This window comes from Saimiri boliviensis, chromosome 1 (assembly GCF_048565385.1).
Source record: "Saimiri boliviensis isolate mSaiBol1 chromosome 1, mSaiBol1.pri, whole genome shotgun sequence".
Classification (NCBI taxonomy): domain Eukaryota; kingdom Metazoa; phylum Chordata; class Mammalia; order Primates; family Cebidae; genus Saimiri; species Saimiri boliviensis.
In genome coordinates this window covers 82,937,470-82,951,764 of record NC_133449.1, presented here as the reverse complement: position 1 = coordinate 82,951,764, position 14,295 = coordinate 82,937,470, and the positions used below count along the sequence as shown (strand labels likewise).

At 43.1% G+C, this 14,295-nt stretch overlaps 1 protein-coding gene across 6 annotated transcripts in view; it reads left to right on the top strand.

The window, feature by feature from the left end:
- EML6 (EMAP like 6) overlaps positions 1-14,295 on the top strand; it is a 298,470-nt gene that overhangs the window by 222,319 nt on the left and 61,856 nt on the right. For all 6 annotated transcript variants that reach the window (XM_074400077.1, XM_074400066.1, XM_074400057.1 and 3 more), the window contains 3 exons: positions 4,084-4,225; positions 7,532-7,684; positions 7,859-7,990. In XM_074400077.1, coding sequence (XP_074256178.1) covers positions 4,084-4,225; positions 7,532-7,684; positions 7,859-7,990 — 427 coding nt within the window. The remainder of the gene's footprint in view (positions 1-4,083; positions 4,226-7,531; positions 7,685-7,858; positions 7,991-14,295) is intronic.

The following is a 14,295-nucleotide window of genomic DNA, read 5'->3' as shown; positions in this document are numbered from 1 at the left end:
TCTGAGCACAGCTTGACTGGCTCCTCTGTTTAGTGTTTTATAAGGTTGCAGTAAAGCCCAGGATTATGGTCTCATCTGAGGCTGCACTGGGGAAGATTCCTCCAAGCTCACTCAGGCTGCTGGCAGAATTTACTTCCTTGAAAGTATAAGACTAAGGCCTTTTTTTTTTTTCTTGCTGGCTGTTGGCCAGAGGCTACTCTCAGCTCCTAGAGGCTGCCCACAGTTCCTTGCCACATAGGGTTTCCCAACATTGCTGCTTTCTCAAAGCCAAAAACAGAGGGAAGAAAATAGACACTACAATCTTACGTTATGTAATCATGTCATCACATATGTGCAATTATGAACATTCCCTCGCCTTTGCCATATTCTGTTAGAAACAAGCCACAGGTCATACCAAGCTCAAAGGGAGGTGATTATGCAAGATTGTGAAAACCAGGAGGAACATGAGGGTCACCATCACTGGCCACCCTCTGGCCACCAGTTACTCCTGTCCGTACCACATACAGCATTCTTTAACTCCATCCCAAAGGTCCTCAATAGCCTCACCCCATTACAGGATTCAGAGTCCAGAATCTCATCATCTAAACTGGGTCCAGGTGTGGAGGAGGTGCCTTAGGTATAAGTCCTGTCAATCTTTCCATCCATAAAACGAACAAGTTACCTGCTCCCCACTCACCAAATGCACCAATGCCCCTTTGGAATGTGGGCCTCACTCTAGTCTCAGTCTTGATCCACGTAAACGCACTGCATCCTCCTTAATCTCTGTCTCCACTCAAAAGCCATATTTAGGTAAAATCGTCATATGTAGGTAAAATCGAACTAAAATAAATGTAACAGAACGCTTTAGGAGCCAAGAAATGATAAAATCCCACCTCAGGGGTGGGATGTGGTAGCGTGTGGAAGTGCATAGGTAATCCTGCCCAGTTCGGTGTTGGATAAGACTGTGTTTATAGGTGGAAGAAGCGTGGTGGGGGTGAAGGTTGTGTGTTCAGAAGTTGGAGAGAAAAGAAAATACACTGATAATAAGAATAATCAGAACTTCCTGATTCCAGTGCAGGAGCTTCCCCTCCTTTCCCTGATCTCTGAGTGATGCTTGCAGGCTTGCTGTATAAGGAGTGAATCTCAAAATCTCACTGAGAGGGTCCCTCTGATTTGCTGAATGCTGGAAACAGACGTGCCTTTACACTGTTGCTCAGAATGCTGCAAGGCTTAAAAACACATGTGCCCAAGTCCCACCCTGGATATCCTGAATAAATCTGTGTTTTAAAGAAAAAAATCTATGTTCAAAGCAAACCTCAAAAGCTCTGCAGCTGGTCGTGCCTGGCAGCCAGGCTGGAGAACTAGGCAGGAGATGCATCCTTGAGGCATGATGTCTTTGTTCTCCAGCTGTCTTGCTTTTGTTGTTTTCTTCCAAACTAAATCTTTCTTTTTCTGGCCATAATTTTCAATTTAATTTTACTGAAGAGTATTTATGTACTTTTTAATCTCCAAATGGTTGAGAATGTGAATTGTTTCTGTGTATGCTATATTGTTAATATTTTGAAAGATTTATGGTCTAATATGATGTAAATATATTGCTAGATATTTTGGAAGATTTATGCTCTCATATGATGTAAATAATACCGTAAGGTCTAAAATTTGTTTTCTCTCTTTATCATGTACTGTGTTACACTTGAGGTAGTTTGGTTTAAATATGCTTTTTGCTTGATAAAGGCTTTTCACTTCTTAATTTTCTACCTTCTATTCTTCCGCTATTTGTTTCTGTTGCTCTAATAAGAAAAATAACTACAGCTACCATATATTGAGCACCTACTGTGTGTCAGGCAATACTGTTGAACACAATTTCTGTCTCATCTCCGCAATAGATTTGCACTGTTAAATTGTTTTATAGCTGAGGGACCCAAAGCCCAGCAAATTACTCAGTCACATGCTAAGAACTGCGGAGCTGGGATTCCAACCAAAGTTTGCCAGAGCCCTTTCTTTTTCACCTCACCAGGCTGTTCCCACGTCTCTTAGAAAAGCCGCCTGAGCTATCGGGTGGCTGGTTGAGCTGGTGGAAGCTTCAGACCAGATGTTGGTTATCATCTTTGCCACCTAAATGGGTACCATTCTCTCCCTATTTTTTTCAGCATCTCTTTTTTTCTCTTCTGCTCTCTTATTTGCTACTTCCTCTTTGGTGGACCTCAACATTTCAGTTTCATCAGTGTTTGTTGGACTTCTGCCCAGTTCTGTTCTGTGTTAGGTGTATGCGAGGTGGAATAAGGGCTTCCTGCTTGCCCAGGACTGCCTCACACCCCTGCTCTGAGAGACAGTAGACACCAAGGGAAAGTGAAGGAACTGTAGAGGCAGTGTGAGTGAGACGATGGACTGTCCTGCTGGGAAGAGATTTCAGAACCCCTTTGCCAGTTTTGGTGGCAAGGCAATCCAATCACAGTTGGAATAGATTGCTTATTTTTGAAGAGAAAAATGAGGTTGGGGAAGGGGAGAATGGCAGGTGGTGGGTTAGGACACTGCCCATCATGTGTGCTTTGAAGAGTCAACTCACAATTGTGCACCTGTTTATGATCAGCTTTATGGGTGATCAGCAAAGGAGGATCCTAAGCCCATTTCCTTGTGCCTTTCCAGATCCTTCAAGCATGCCTCGCTTACTGTCCGTTCCTGTGTGACACGGGGATTAAAATATACAGATTAAGGAAATATAATTTTGATAACACTATAAAGCAGTGGCTTAAAAGGATCTCTGAGTCCCACAGTTCTTTTCTTAAGTAAAATGCACAAAGGGGCTCAGTCTGTCGAAGAGCTTCAAGCAGAGTCGGTCTGGGGGGATGTGGGGTTGCCTCTGATCTGTCCCCTGACCGTGACTCTGGGGCTGGGAGGCTTCTGAAGAGAAGAAAACTAGAAAACTGGGCATGTTGGGTGTTCTACATCCAATGAATTCCAAATCCAATAAATTCAAAAACAATGTCTGTACCCTTCAGCCCCTCATTTTCTCATATTTGAATGTCAGCTGTATTTGGAACTTCACATCTTCTGCCAAATTACTGTCTTGCTCAAATAGCTTCTCAGTTAATTTGGAATCATCCACTTTCTCTTTGGAAAGCCACCTGTTCCCCAAAGCATTCCAGCTACAAACACCTTTCAGATGCTTGTGTGTGGGCTTCCTTTTCGCTTTACTAAGCAAAGCCAAGCCTTTTTATAATTAGCCACTAAAAAGCAAAAATTCAGTAAACAGTTAATCTAGTCTATTTTATTGTTCTGTAGCACTAATCTTTACACTGTATTATTGAGTGAAAAAATTACGGGAATCTAATTCATTTTCTCGCTGTTAAGTGTTCATTTTTAAAAAATACTGCTTTATCCTAGTTACTATTCTAAGCCAGCCAAGTGTGTTTGTGTTAAGATAAAGGTATATGGAATTGGTCCAGTGCTTATTAAGCACCTTTCAGTTTTTGATGTTCATTGTTGGCACATGAACAGACCAATTTGTGAACACATGCGGAACCTGAGCTATGCCGAGAACACTTGAAATGAAAATTTAGCTTTCTTGAGTTCTGCTCTGCCAAATGCTGCATATTCAAAGGACTAAAATTGCATAAATAATGAGAATTTGCTGTTCAATTCCACTGGCACGAATGGGTGGTACCTGCATGTTTTAGAATATGATTTAATTGAAGGGAGTGGTTTGTGTCCTTGTGATTAAGCTGCTTCACTAGGAGGGTACATATATACTATGTTTATTTAGTATCAAACAGCAGGATAAAAAGGAGACATTTCACCATTTACCTAGATGCTTCCAAATGGAAAGATGTTTGGCATCCTGTAAACAAAACCAATAAGCAATGAGTTCGTGTTTTGCTTTGCAATTGACTGATTCTCACTATCATGTAGGTCCAGCTATAGATTCAAGTTCAAATGAAAGAATTATTTTGGGTGATCATTTTGGTTTAAGGAAGCTCAAAGTGTGTTTATTCCAGTTTGTACCTGTTAGGGCTACTCTTGGACGGAACATGCAGCCTCCGACTAGAGAAGGGCTAGGCAAATGGCATCAGTGGAGTTCATGTTGCCCCTTCTCCTCTCCCACAGGGGCACATGGAAGGAGAAGTGTGGGGGTTGGCAGCTCACCCTCTCCTGCCCATCTGTGCAACAGTGAGTGATGATAAAACACTCCGCATCTGGGAACTGTCCGCCCAGCACCGTATGCTGGCAGTACGGAAACTCAAAAAAGGTACATAACACCACCGTCCACATCTGTCAGAGTATTTACAAGTATGTGTCAGCTTTATTCACTCATTTAATTAATATTTACTGAGGACACCTGTTATATGCCCCAAAATGTGCTGGGCAATGGGAATTTTATATTGGTTGCTATAGTCATAACTAAGCACATGTAGAATTCTTCCAGAAGGCTGGCCTAATCCAGCTCCGTTTTTTCACTTCATTTTCCTTGCACTGCACAGACACTTGCCACCTGGGGGCAATATGTCCTTCCTCTTCTCATCGAGAGCTGTGGCAGTCAATTGAAATGCATCAGCTTCTAAAGAATGCTGTTTATTTTGTGACGGATGGTCTCCAGAACTTACTTTGTTACTTGAAAACAAACGTCAATTATATAGAAAAATAATACTTAAGAAATGAGTAAATATGTACTGAACACCTATATGTGCTAGAACTAAGAGATGTACTGAGGTACAAATCCAGCAAACATTGATTAAATGGCTTCTGTGTGGCAGGCACGCAGGATCCCATGATGAATGGTCCCATCTCTAGTGTAAGAGATGGACAGGGCTCGAGTCCCAGCAACAGGATTCTGTCCCATTCAAACTGGGTAATTTGAGGAGTCTTTAAAATGAGACTATTTATAAAGGGCTGGGGAAGGTGTGAGGAAATGACCAAGACAGTGCAGCACTATGCAGCTAGTAACAGCAGCCTTTCTCACTAGCCCTGGGCATGGAGAGACAGGAGGAGGGGTCAATTGCTGCAACCTGTAGTGTGAGAGCATGTGAGAGGGCAAGCTGAGAGGAGCCACGACTGTTAGCCAAGGGACTCTGCCAGCATGCAGTGACCCTGAGGGACACAGCCAGGGGAATAAGTGGCCCAGCCTCCCTATCCTTCCTCCATCTCTCTAGTCTCCCACCCCTGCTCCCCCTTGGCCCAACTAAACCAGAAACAGAGGATAGGGGAGCCCATTGACGCTGTCCATGCAGGACAGCTTCAGGCACAGAGCAGGGTGCCCAAGGGCAAAAAGGGGATGTGGAAGGACAAACTGAAGATATTTGGCATTAAGTACCCTGGAGGCTCAGAGGAGATCTACTGCCTGGAACTGCTTCATCGGGGGAGGTGATGAAAGCTGAGGCTTGAAGGATCTGTAAAAGTTCTTAAGAGGGAAGGAAGAAGTTGGGGTCTGGCCCTAAAGTACTTGTACTGAGTAATTTTATAAGCAGACATGAGACATGAGGATTGCATTCTAGGGTAATGAATAAAAGTGTCAAAACAGTAGTAACAATAGTGATGGTGGCCACTATGGCTGAGCCAGCAACTATGCCCGCTCTTCCCATGTGGTCTTTGTAGGAACCCCATGAGTAAGGCTGTTACTATTACCACTTACAGGACAGAAAACCAAGGCACAGGGAGCTTAATCAGTTTGCACAGTCAGTAGGTAATGGAACCAGATTGAAACCCATGCAATGTGACTCTGAGAACACAGCTGTGGCCACTGCTTGACTCTGTCTCCCTCTGCCATACTGCTTCTCTTTACACTGGACCCCTTGGAATTGGTAAATGGTGGAGGCAGGATTTCCCAAATCTAAGTCCAAAGCCCATGCTCTTAATCGCTACAAGCGGGAATCATTTTGGCCACTAGTTTGTATTGGGGGAATGATAGGCCAGGTCCCCACTATGGAGGACTTGAATGTTGGTCAACGGACTTTATTCCCTAGGTTAAAAATTAGTTGAAAAGAATAACTATTGGCCTATCTTAGATAGGATAACTATTCAACCCAGTTTACCCCTGTTGTTCTGGTATGATTATTAATAGTTTTCCTTTCACTCTCAAATGTGTCTTGGTCTGTACGATCGATTGTGGTTAATCTCATCTTGATGACGTTCTTCAAGGGCAGGTTGTAGTTTTATTGTCTAAGTACTGGAACACCAGGCTCATAGTAAGTGAATGGATGAATAAATATGGATGAGTAAATTTAAAGTTTTGGGTAGAATATAGCTTTCAGCATACCACGAACAGAGAAGCTGGTGGAGATGCTTGGTATTGAATGCACCAGCACAAGGTTACCTCGCTGTCCTATCCCTGGGGCTGTGCTTTCAACTTTTGACAATAAAAATGGTGGCAGAGGGAGGCATGTTCTTAAATAGGTTTCCTTTTAGGCATACCTTTGCAAAGTCCATGCTCCCGATTCAGCAATGTCTTTGTGACCCTACAAAGCAGTAGAAAACATGGCTCATGCAGCACCATCACCCTAGTGCCAATTAGTTTTCCAGATACCCCTCGAGAGAATGTTCAGATTCCATTGTTCCCGTGACAGAAGAGGCAGGATCTTTCACCTCTAGAGTTAAGTATTAACAATCCATGGATCAGAGAATTGGAGCAACTGAAAGAACGAGGTCCTCTAACACAAGTTTTATGTAAGGTATAATATTTTAAAAAACGGTTTATGGAAATTTTACTTTAGAACTCCTATTCTTAAATATTACCTCTCTTCTTGGCAATAAAGATACTGGGTATATTAACCCTATACTCCTTTTCTCCATTTACTCCACTTATCTTTTGAAAACCGCAAGTATTTAAATGCTCATAAATGAATGAATGAACTTCACAGAAGTTGAAAATGTATTTTTGATATTATGATCATTGTCCTTAGATCTGGGGAGAAGAGATGTTTAATTTCATTTTCTTGAGGCAGGGTCTCCCTCTGTCACCCAGGCTGGAGTGCTGTGACGTGACGATCACTACTCACTGCAGCCTCTGCCTCCCAAGCTCAAGCGATCCTTCCACCTCGGCTCCTGAATAGTTGGGACCACAGGCATGTGCCACTATGCCTGGCTAATTTTTGTATTTTTTGTAGAGATGGGGTTTTGCTATGTTGCCCAGACTGGTCTTGAACTCCAGAGCTAAAGGAACCCACCTGACTCTGCCTCCCAAGGTGCTGGGATTACAGGCATGAGCCACTGCACCCAGCTATTTTTCTGTATTTTTTTTTTTTTTTGTAGAGGTGGGCTTTTACCTCCACAAAAAATAACTTTTCAACTAATTTTTAACCTAGGAAATGTCGCCCAGGCTGGTCTTGAACTCCTGGGCTCAAGAGATCTGCCCAAATGTTGGGATTACAGGCATGAGCCACTGCATCCAGCCAAGAGATGTCTTAAATTATGAAGTTTTAGTCCTCACAACTGTAGTGTTGATTTAAAGCAGTCACATGTCCATGCATAATGCACATCATCAGATTTCTTCACCTCTTCATGTGGTTTGCTTGACAGTGGAGTTTTGGCTAATAAGTGTTCTTTGCGGATTCCTTTGTAGGTGGAAGATGCTGTGCCTTTTCCCCTGATGGGAAGGCCTTAGCAGTTGGCTTGAATGATGGGAGTTTCCTGGTTGTAAATGCTGACACTGTTGAAGACATGGTCTCTTTCCATCACAGAAAAGAAATGATCTCTGATATTAAGTTTTCAAAAGGTGAAGATGACGGCAGATACTTTTTAAAATAGCACAGTCTTGGGATAAAAAATTACAAGAATGGACTATTTTAAATGTTTCTTTGACTGTTTCCCCACTTTTAAAATACTAAGTTCCTGAAAGTAAATTCCTGTATTAAATGCTTTGTTGTTAACCCCACATTTTTCTTTGTAGATACAGGAAAATACCTTGCCGTGGCATCCCATGATAACTTTGTGGATATTTACAACGTACTTACAAGCAAAAGGGTTGGCATCTGTAAAGGTGCTTCTAGTTATATTACACACATTGACTGGGACTCTAGAGGTAAAGTATGTTGCAGCTTTTAAAACAGAATTTCTGTGTTTAAAAAAAAAAAATGTCCATGTATACATTGTTTCCTGAGAGAATGGCAGTTGAGTATTAGAAATGGGGAAGGGGAACCCCACAATAATATAAAAGGCTGTGATTTTACAACTCAGGTGCTAACATTTTGAATACTTTTTCCATCTGTTTATGCTTATGATTGTTGTTGTCACTATTCAAGCCATTGAGTTTTCAGACGGTTAAAGATGCATGATGCTTTTGTTATCATAGCAAGCCACCACCTCACCTTTAGTTGGGTGTGCTTTCCCTTTGTCTTGGGTCTCCTCCACCTCCCACCTCCCACCTCCCACCTCCCACCTCCCACCTCCCACCTCCCACCTCCCACCTCCCTCCCTCCACCTCCCACCTCCCACCTCCCACCTCCCACCTCCCTCCCTCCACCTCCACCTCCGCCTCCTGGCTGGTTTCCCTTTTCCAACCAAAGCTCCACCTCTTGGAGAACCGCTCAAAAGGACATAGCAATTTTCCTCCTCCAGCAGGGGTAGAAATCTACATTCAGCTTGCCTAAAGTTCTCTGCTCTATAAAACTCCCAGCCTACTCCCACCTCCTCCAAGTAATGCCCACGACTGTCATGAGGATTTGTCTATTTAATAAATCTAGCTTTTATGGTATTGCAAAATCTTAAGCTAGCAAATGTGGAGGCTCTGGAAGTGAGTAAGACATGATTCCTGCTCCCTGTGGAGTTTAAAAGTGAGTGAGGGAGACATACTTGTCCATAAATAATACAAGAGTACAGAGTGGGTACCGTGTGAGTAAGCAGCAGTGAGTCACAGGGGAGATGGTGAGCAGGGACTCAGAATGGGCCACAGCAGTGTTCAGTACCCAGGATGGAACATCACGCTATAGGGTGAGTCACTTGTAAATCCTGTCCTCAAGACTCGGCTGATATTAAGGGTCTGGAGCAGGCACTTGGGAATGGGCAGCATTCCTGCCTTCAGAGAAGTTGTAGTCCACTGTGGTAGAAAAACACCAAGCCCAGTGTATGCTCTGAGGGAAAGCTTCTAGGGGGTAATCCATGGAGCCTTCGTGAAAGGGAGTGGCCTTTGAGGTCGATCTTGAGAGATGCAGAGAAATCCACCAGATACTGAAATCAAGGAAGAGCCGTTCCAGGCAAAAGGAATATGGCAAATGAATAGCAAAGGTGGGAAGATCCAGAAGTAGAAGTGCCGAGTGGCTAAGGGTGTGAAGGGAGGGGCATGTGGAGAGGCAGGCTGGGACGGAGTGGAGGTTCACGCTGAACTGTGTCCTGCAGGTCCTGGGGAACTCTGAGGCATCTGGAGTGGGGCATTCCCTCCCATCTTGGGGAGAAGAAGTGAGCTTGGGTTTGGAGCAACTCAAATTAGGAGAAAGATGATGGAGGCCTCAGCCAAAAAGGTTATTCCAGATACACCAGAACCTTTTTTTTTTTCCAGGTATTTCTTGGGGTAGTGGCCGTAGACCCAGTCTCGGAAACCCTCTGCCAGGCAGGTATTTAGTTGTAGCTGTACTTGCCACGCTGGAATTTGGACTTCATTTCAGCTTTACAACATTCAGCAGTTTTATACAGCGCAGTAGCTAGAGAAGCGAGCATGCAATTCATTGCATTTATACAAGGTACAAGGGCAAAGGGATATCAGATAAATCCCTTTCATGTCAGGGCAGTGCCAGCCGGCCACAGTGCCGAGGGCTAGACCAGCATTTATGACCAGGCAGGGCACTGTGAGTTATCTAGGAACTGGTGAGGCCGATGAAAGCAGCTGCTTCTCAGACCTGTCTTTGATAGTCTCTTTCTCTCTCTCTTTTTTTTTTAAGCAGTGATTTCTCCCTATTTATTATCTTGCTATTCTTTTGCCAGGTATAATAGGGTCTGATTGTTTAGAAACACACACACACACGCGCTCTCGCTCTCTCTCTCTCTCTCTCTCTCTCTCTCTCTCTGATTCAATAACTATTAGGGGTTAAAACCCATTATTGTTTCTATTAGGAAGTGCAGAGTCAAGAGAAAAGAGGACATATAAAGAGTAAATTTCAACTGGGAAGATTTCTTAAGAATTATTTTAGTTATAAAATATACATAACAAATTTACCATCTTAACCGTTTTTTAAGTGTACAGTTAGCGAATTAAGGACATTCACATTGGTGTGCAGCCATTACCACCTCCATCTCAGAGCTCTTTTCATCTTGTAAAACTGAAACTCTATTCCCATTAAATAACTTTTCATTTCTCCGACTCCTGGCAGCCACCATTCTACTTCCTGTCTCTATGAATTTAACCACTCTAGGTACCTTATATAAGTGGAATCATACAGTACTTGTCTTTTTGTAGTGAGCTTATTCCACTTAGCATAATGTCCTCAAGATTCATTCATGTTGTAGCCTGTGTCAGAATTTCCTTCAAGACTGAATTTTACATATAGGCCATATTTTGCTTATCTGTTTATCTGTTGATGGGCACCTGTGTTGCTGCCACATTTCTGCCATTGTGAATGATGCTGCTATGAACGTGGATCTACACATGTATCTTCAAAACCCTGCTTTCAAGTCTTTGAGGTATATACCTAAGGGTGTAATTGCTGAACCATATGGTAGTTCTATTTTTAATTTTTTTGAGGAACTACTATACTGTTTCCCCTAGAGCTCTACCATTTTATATTCCCACCAGTAGTATACAGGGTTCAAATTTCTCTACATCCTTGCCAAAGCTTATTTTATGTGTTTATTTTGATAGTACCTGTCCTAATGGGTGTGAAATGTGTCTCATTGTGAGTTTCATTTGCATTTAGGGAGCTTGTTTGTTTGTTTGTTCTTAATTCTGCAAATGTATAGGCCCTGTGTCAGACGCTGGGGATGTAAAGAGAAGTAAGTTCCAGACAGAAAGCACACAATCTCAGCCGGGACTGGGGAGTGCTGCTGTGGAGGGGTCAGGGGGAAAGTCTGTGTAGAGTCCCTCAATGTGGAGCCATCACTTGGTGGGAAGAGAAGCAAACCTCCATAGTCCCTTAATTCTGCCTGAGGCCAGCCTCCTAGAGCTCAGGATGCTGGAGAGGGCACTGGGAGTGAGGAGGAGAGGGGTGGAGTCAAAGGTCTTTGAACAGCCACCTTGCTTCTCATCTTAATGGTCCCTTGAGTCTGGTGAGGGGGTGGGGCCAAGTTCGTGCTGTGGATTGAGAATAGTAGAGACACTTGTGCATCTTGGGGAGGAGTTACACCATCTGGACAATAAGAGCAAGTATGCCTGTGAGTCTTCCCTGATCTAACTCCACTAGCCATGAGACGTGTCATCCTGATATTCCTGCATTCCTGACATCCCAGTCCCCAAAATGCCTGCTCTTGAGAATGTGCCGTGCTGCCTCAAGACCAGCCTAGCTTTCACAGCAGCGGCCTCCATGGTCTGGCAGGGTTGAGGGCAGAATTTAGAAGCAGGGATCTGTTTCATGCCTTTGATCCTGTCGAAAATAGTGGCAGCATTTGCCAGAGCCAGCTGGCTTATCAGGGGCGGGGATGGCACGGCTGCCAGCCTCAGCAGCCTCTTGTGCCCATGGCAACTACAGGTCCTTGGAAAACCAAAAACTGCATTGGGCTTTTACAGTGACATCAGCTACCCCTGAATGAAAGCTCTGGCATGGAAGGCTTGAGAAAGAAAAAATGTATGGAGGGAGAAAAAAATACAAGGATATTTTCTAGTTGCTATAAGTTCATTTCCAGAAATAAGCTATAAATCTTTTACAAATTAACAATTTGAAGGCTGGGTGCAGTGGCTCATGCCTGTAATCCCAGCAGTTTGGGAGGCTGAGTTGGGCGACCTGAGGTCAGGAGTTCAAGACAAGCGTAGCCAACATGGTGAAACTCCGTCTCTACTAAAACTACAAAAATCAGCCGAGTGTGGTGTTGGGTGCCTGTAATCCCAGCTACTCGGGAGACTAAGGCAGGAGAATCTCTTGAACGAAGGAGTCAGAGATTGCTGTGAGCCAAGATTGTGCCACTGCACTCCAGCCTCAGTGACAGAATGAGACTCTCTCTCGAGAAAACCAAACCAAAACAAAAAAAAAACAACTTGAGCCATAATAGGACATTTCTTTCCCATTTTCATTGCAAATGGCCTGATGTTTGGTACACTTAGTGCCAATGTTGGAATTATTCTAACTTGTAATTTATGTAGCAGCTGGGATGATGTATGTGGATCACTTTGTGGGCTGCAAAGCTCTATGGTACCTGCAAGATGTGTGATGTAAGGACATGGGTGTCTTTCAGTTTTTAATCTGTGTGAGCAGATATTTCCAGTGAATAAAAATGTGATTCTGAAAGAATAGGATTACTGTTATTTAAGAGCAATTATAAATGCATTAAACAGTTTTTGTTCTTGCTTCTGCTCCTTATCCTCAGAATATTTCAGTGGTTTTACACACACACACACGTCCATCCATATTATACATACAGAGCAGCAGGCAGAGAGAAAAAGGAATGGTGACCTAAATATTGCCTCATGCTTAAAAAAATGTATTAATGGCAGTAAAGAAACTTACGGGTTAAAAAAAAATACATACCCTTCATTATTCCTTCCTAAGAGAAGAACAGCTTTTTGGTTTGGTTTCTTTCTTCTTCACATCCTTGATCACAAAGAACAGAAACCCACTCATACAGCTGAATTTTTTCTTTTTTTTTTTTTTTTTTGAGACAGCGTCTCTCTCACCCAGGTTGAGTGCAGAGGCGTGATCTCAGATCACTGCAATCTCTGCCTCCCGAGCTCAAGAGATCATCTCACTTCGGCTTCCCAAGCAGCTGAGACCACAGGCGCTGCCACCACACCTAGATAACTTTTTTTTTTTTGTATGTTTACTAGGGTGGGGTTTCACCATGTTGCCCAGGCTGGAAACCAGCTTAAATATTAAAATAATAATAAAACATGAGTTTATTGGAAAGATGTGGAGATATTTTATAGAATCCAAAAGCAGGAAGCAACACCTGCCAAGGTACTGACTTTAGAAATGAACTGGAAAACATGCAGGAACCAAGCAAGCAGCCCTCCCCCTCCTCTCCCACTCTTAGGCAGCAAGTTCAGCAGCAACTGCTTTTCTGGGTCTTGTCTCTGCCTTTGACTCCTCTCTCTGCACAAGCCGGCTTTCTCTGCTTCATCTGCACATGACCCAGTCTCAGCTGCCCCAGAATGCCACCCACAGGCCCCAAATCCACATCTTATCCCAGTAGGCACCTGCTAATTCAGCCTCTCAGATTCCAGTTTCCCAAGAGAGAGAATTTGATTACCCAGCCCGGTATGTGTCTGGCCCCTTCTGGGTCAACGTCTGCCCCCAGAGTACAAATGTGACCACAGGGACAGTTCTCGGGGAAGGGGCACGGACTAGATGGGGACCCCACAAGCTGTCTACAACGCTACACAGCACTTCCGGTTCTGGTCTATGTGTTTAGATTCTCGAATGTTTTTGCAATCATAAATTACCCCATAGAGAGATTTTTCTCCTTTTTGCTTTTAAGTGAAATATGGTCTTTGAAACTGTGGTGTAGAGTGAGTTGTTGGGATTTATCTGAGGATTACAATCCTCTGAGTTCTTTTAGTGTCTCATGGCCAAAAAATTGTCTAAAATTAGCTATATTCGAAGAATGTGTTCAATGAATCCTTTAACTGTTTGTCCACATGCTTTGTCATTTGCAGTCACTCTTGAGTGTCCTAAAACTGGAATTACTTTACAGATGTATTTAGTTCATCAGAAAAGGATTGGTTACTCGTTTTCTTATAATTCTAAATAGCCAAAGGTAATTAACTCCCTTTTTTTCTTTGCTTACTTACATATATTCAGCCATAAAGTCAGAAGAAGTGCCCATTTCACAGTACAGACTTTCAGATACATTTGCTCTGAGTCAAGGAAAAATCCCTTAATTACCGTGTTATAATAAATTAGAAATGATTAAAGTTGTCAATTTAGAAATTGAGAGAACCTTATTTTTAGTTATCACATAGAAGTAGATAGATGATTTAAGATTAGCTAAGCTAGGCTAGGTGTGGTGGCTCATGCCTATAATCCCAGCATTTTAGGAGGCTATGGTAGGCAGATCACCTGAGGTCAGGAGTTCAAGACTACCTTGGCCAATATGACAAAACCTTGTTGCTACTAAAAATACAGCAATTAGCCGGATGTGGTGGGCACCTGTAATCCCAGCTATTTGGAAGCCTGAGGCAGGAGAATCGCTTGAACTCGAGGTGGGGGTTGTTGTAAACCAAGATTGCACCACATTCCAGCCTGGGTGCAT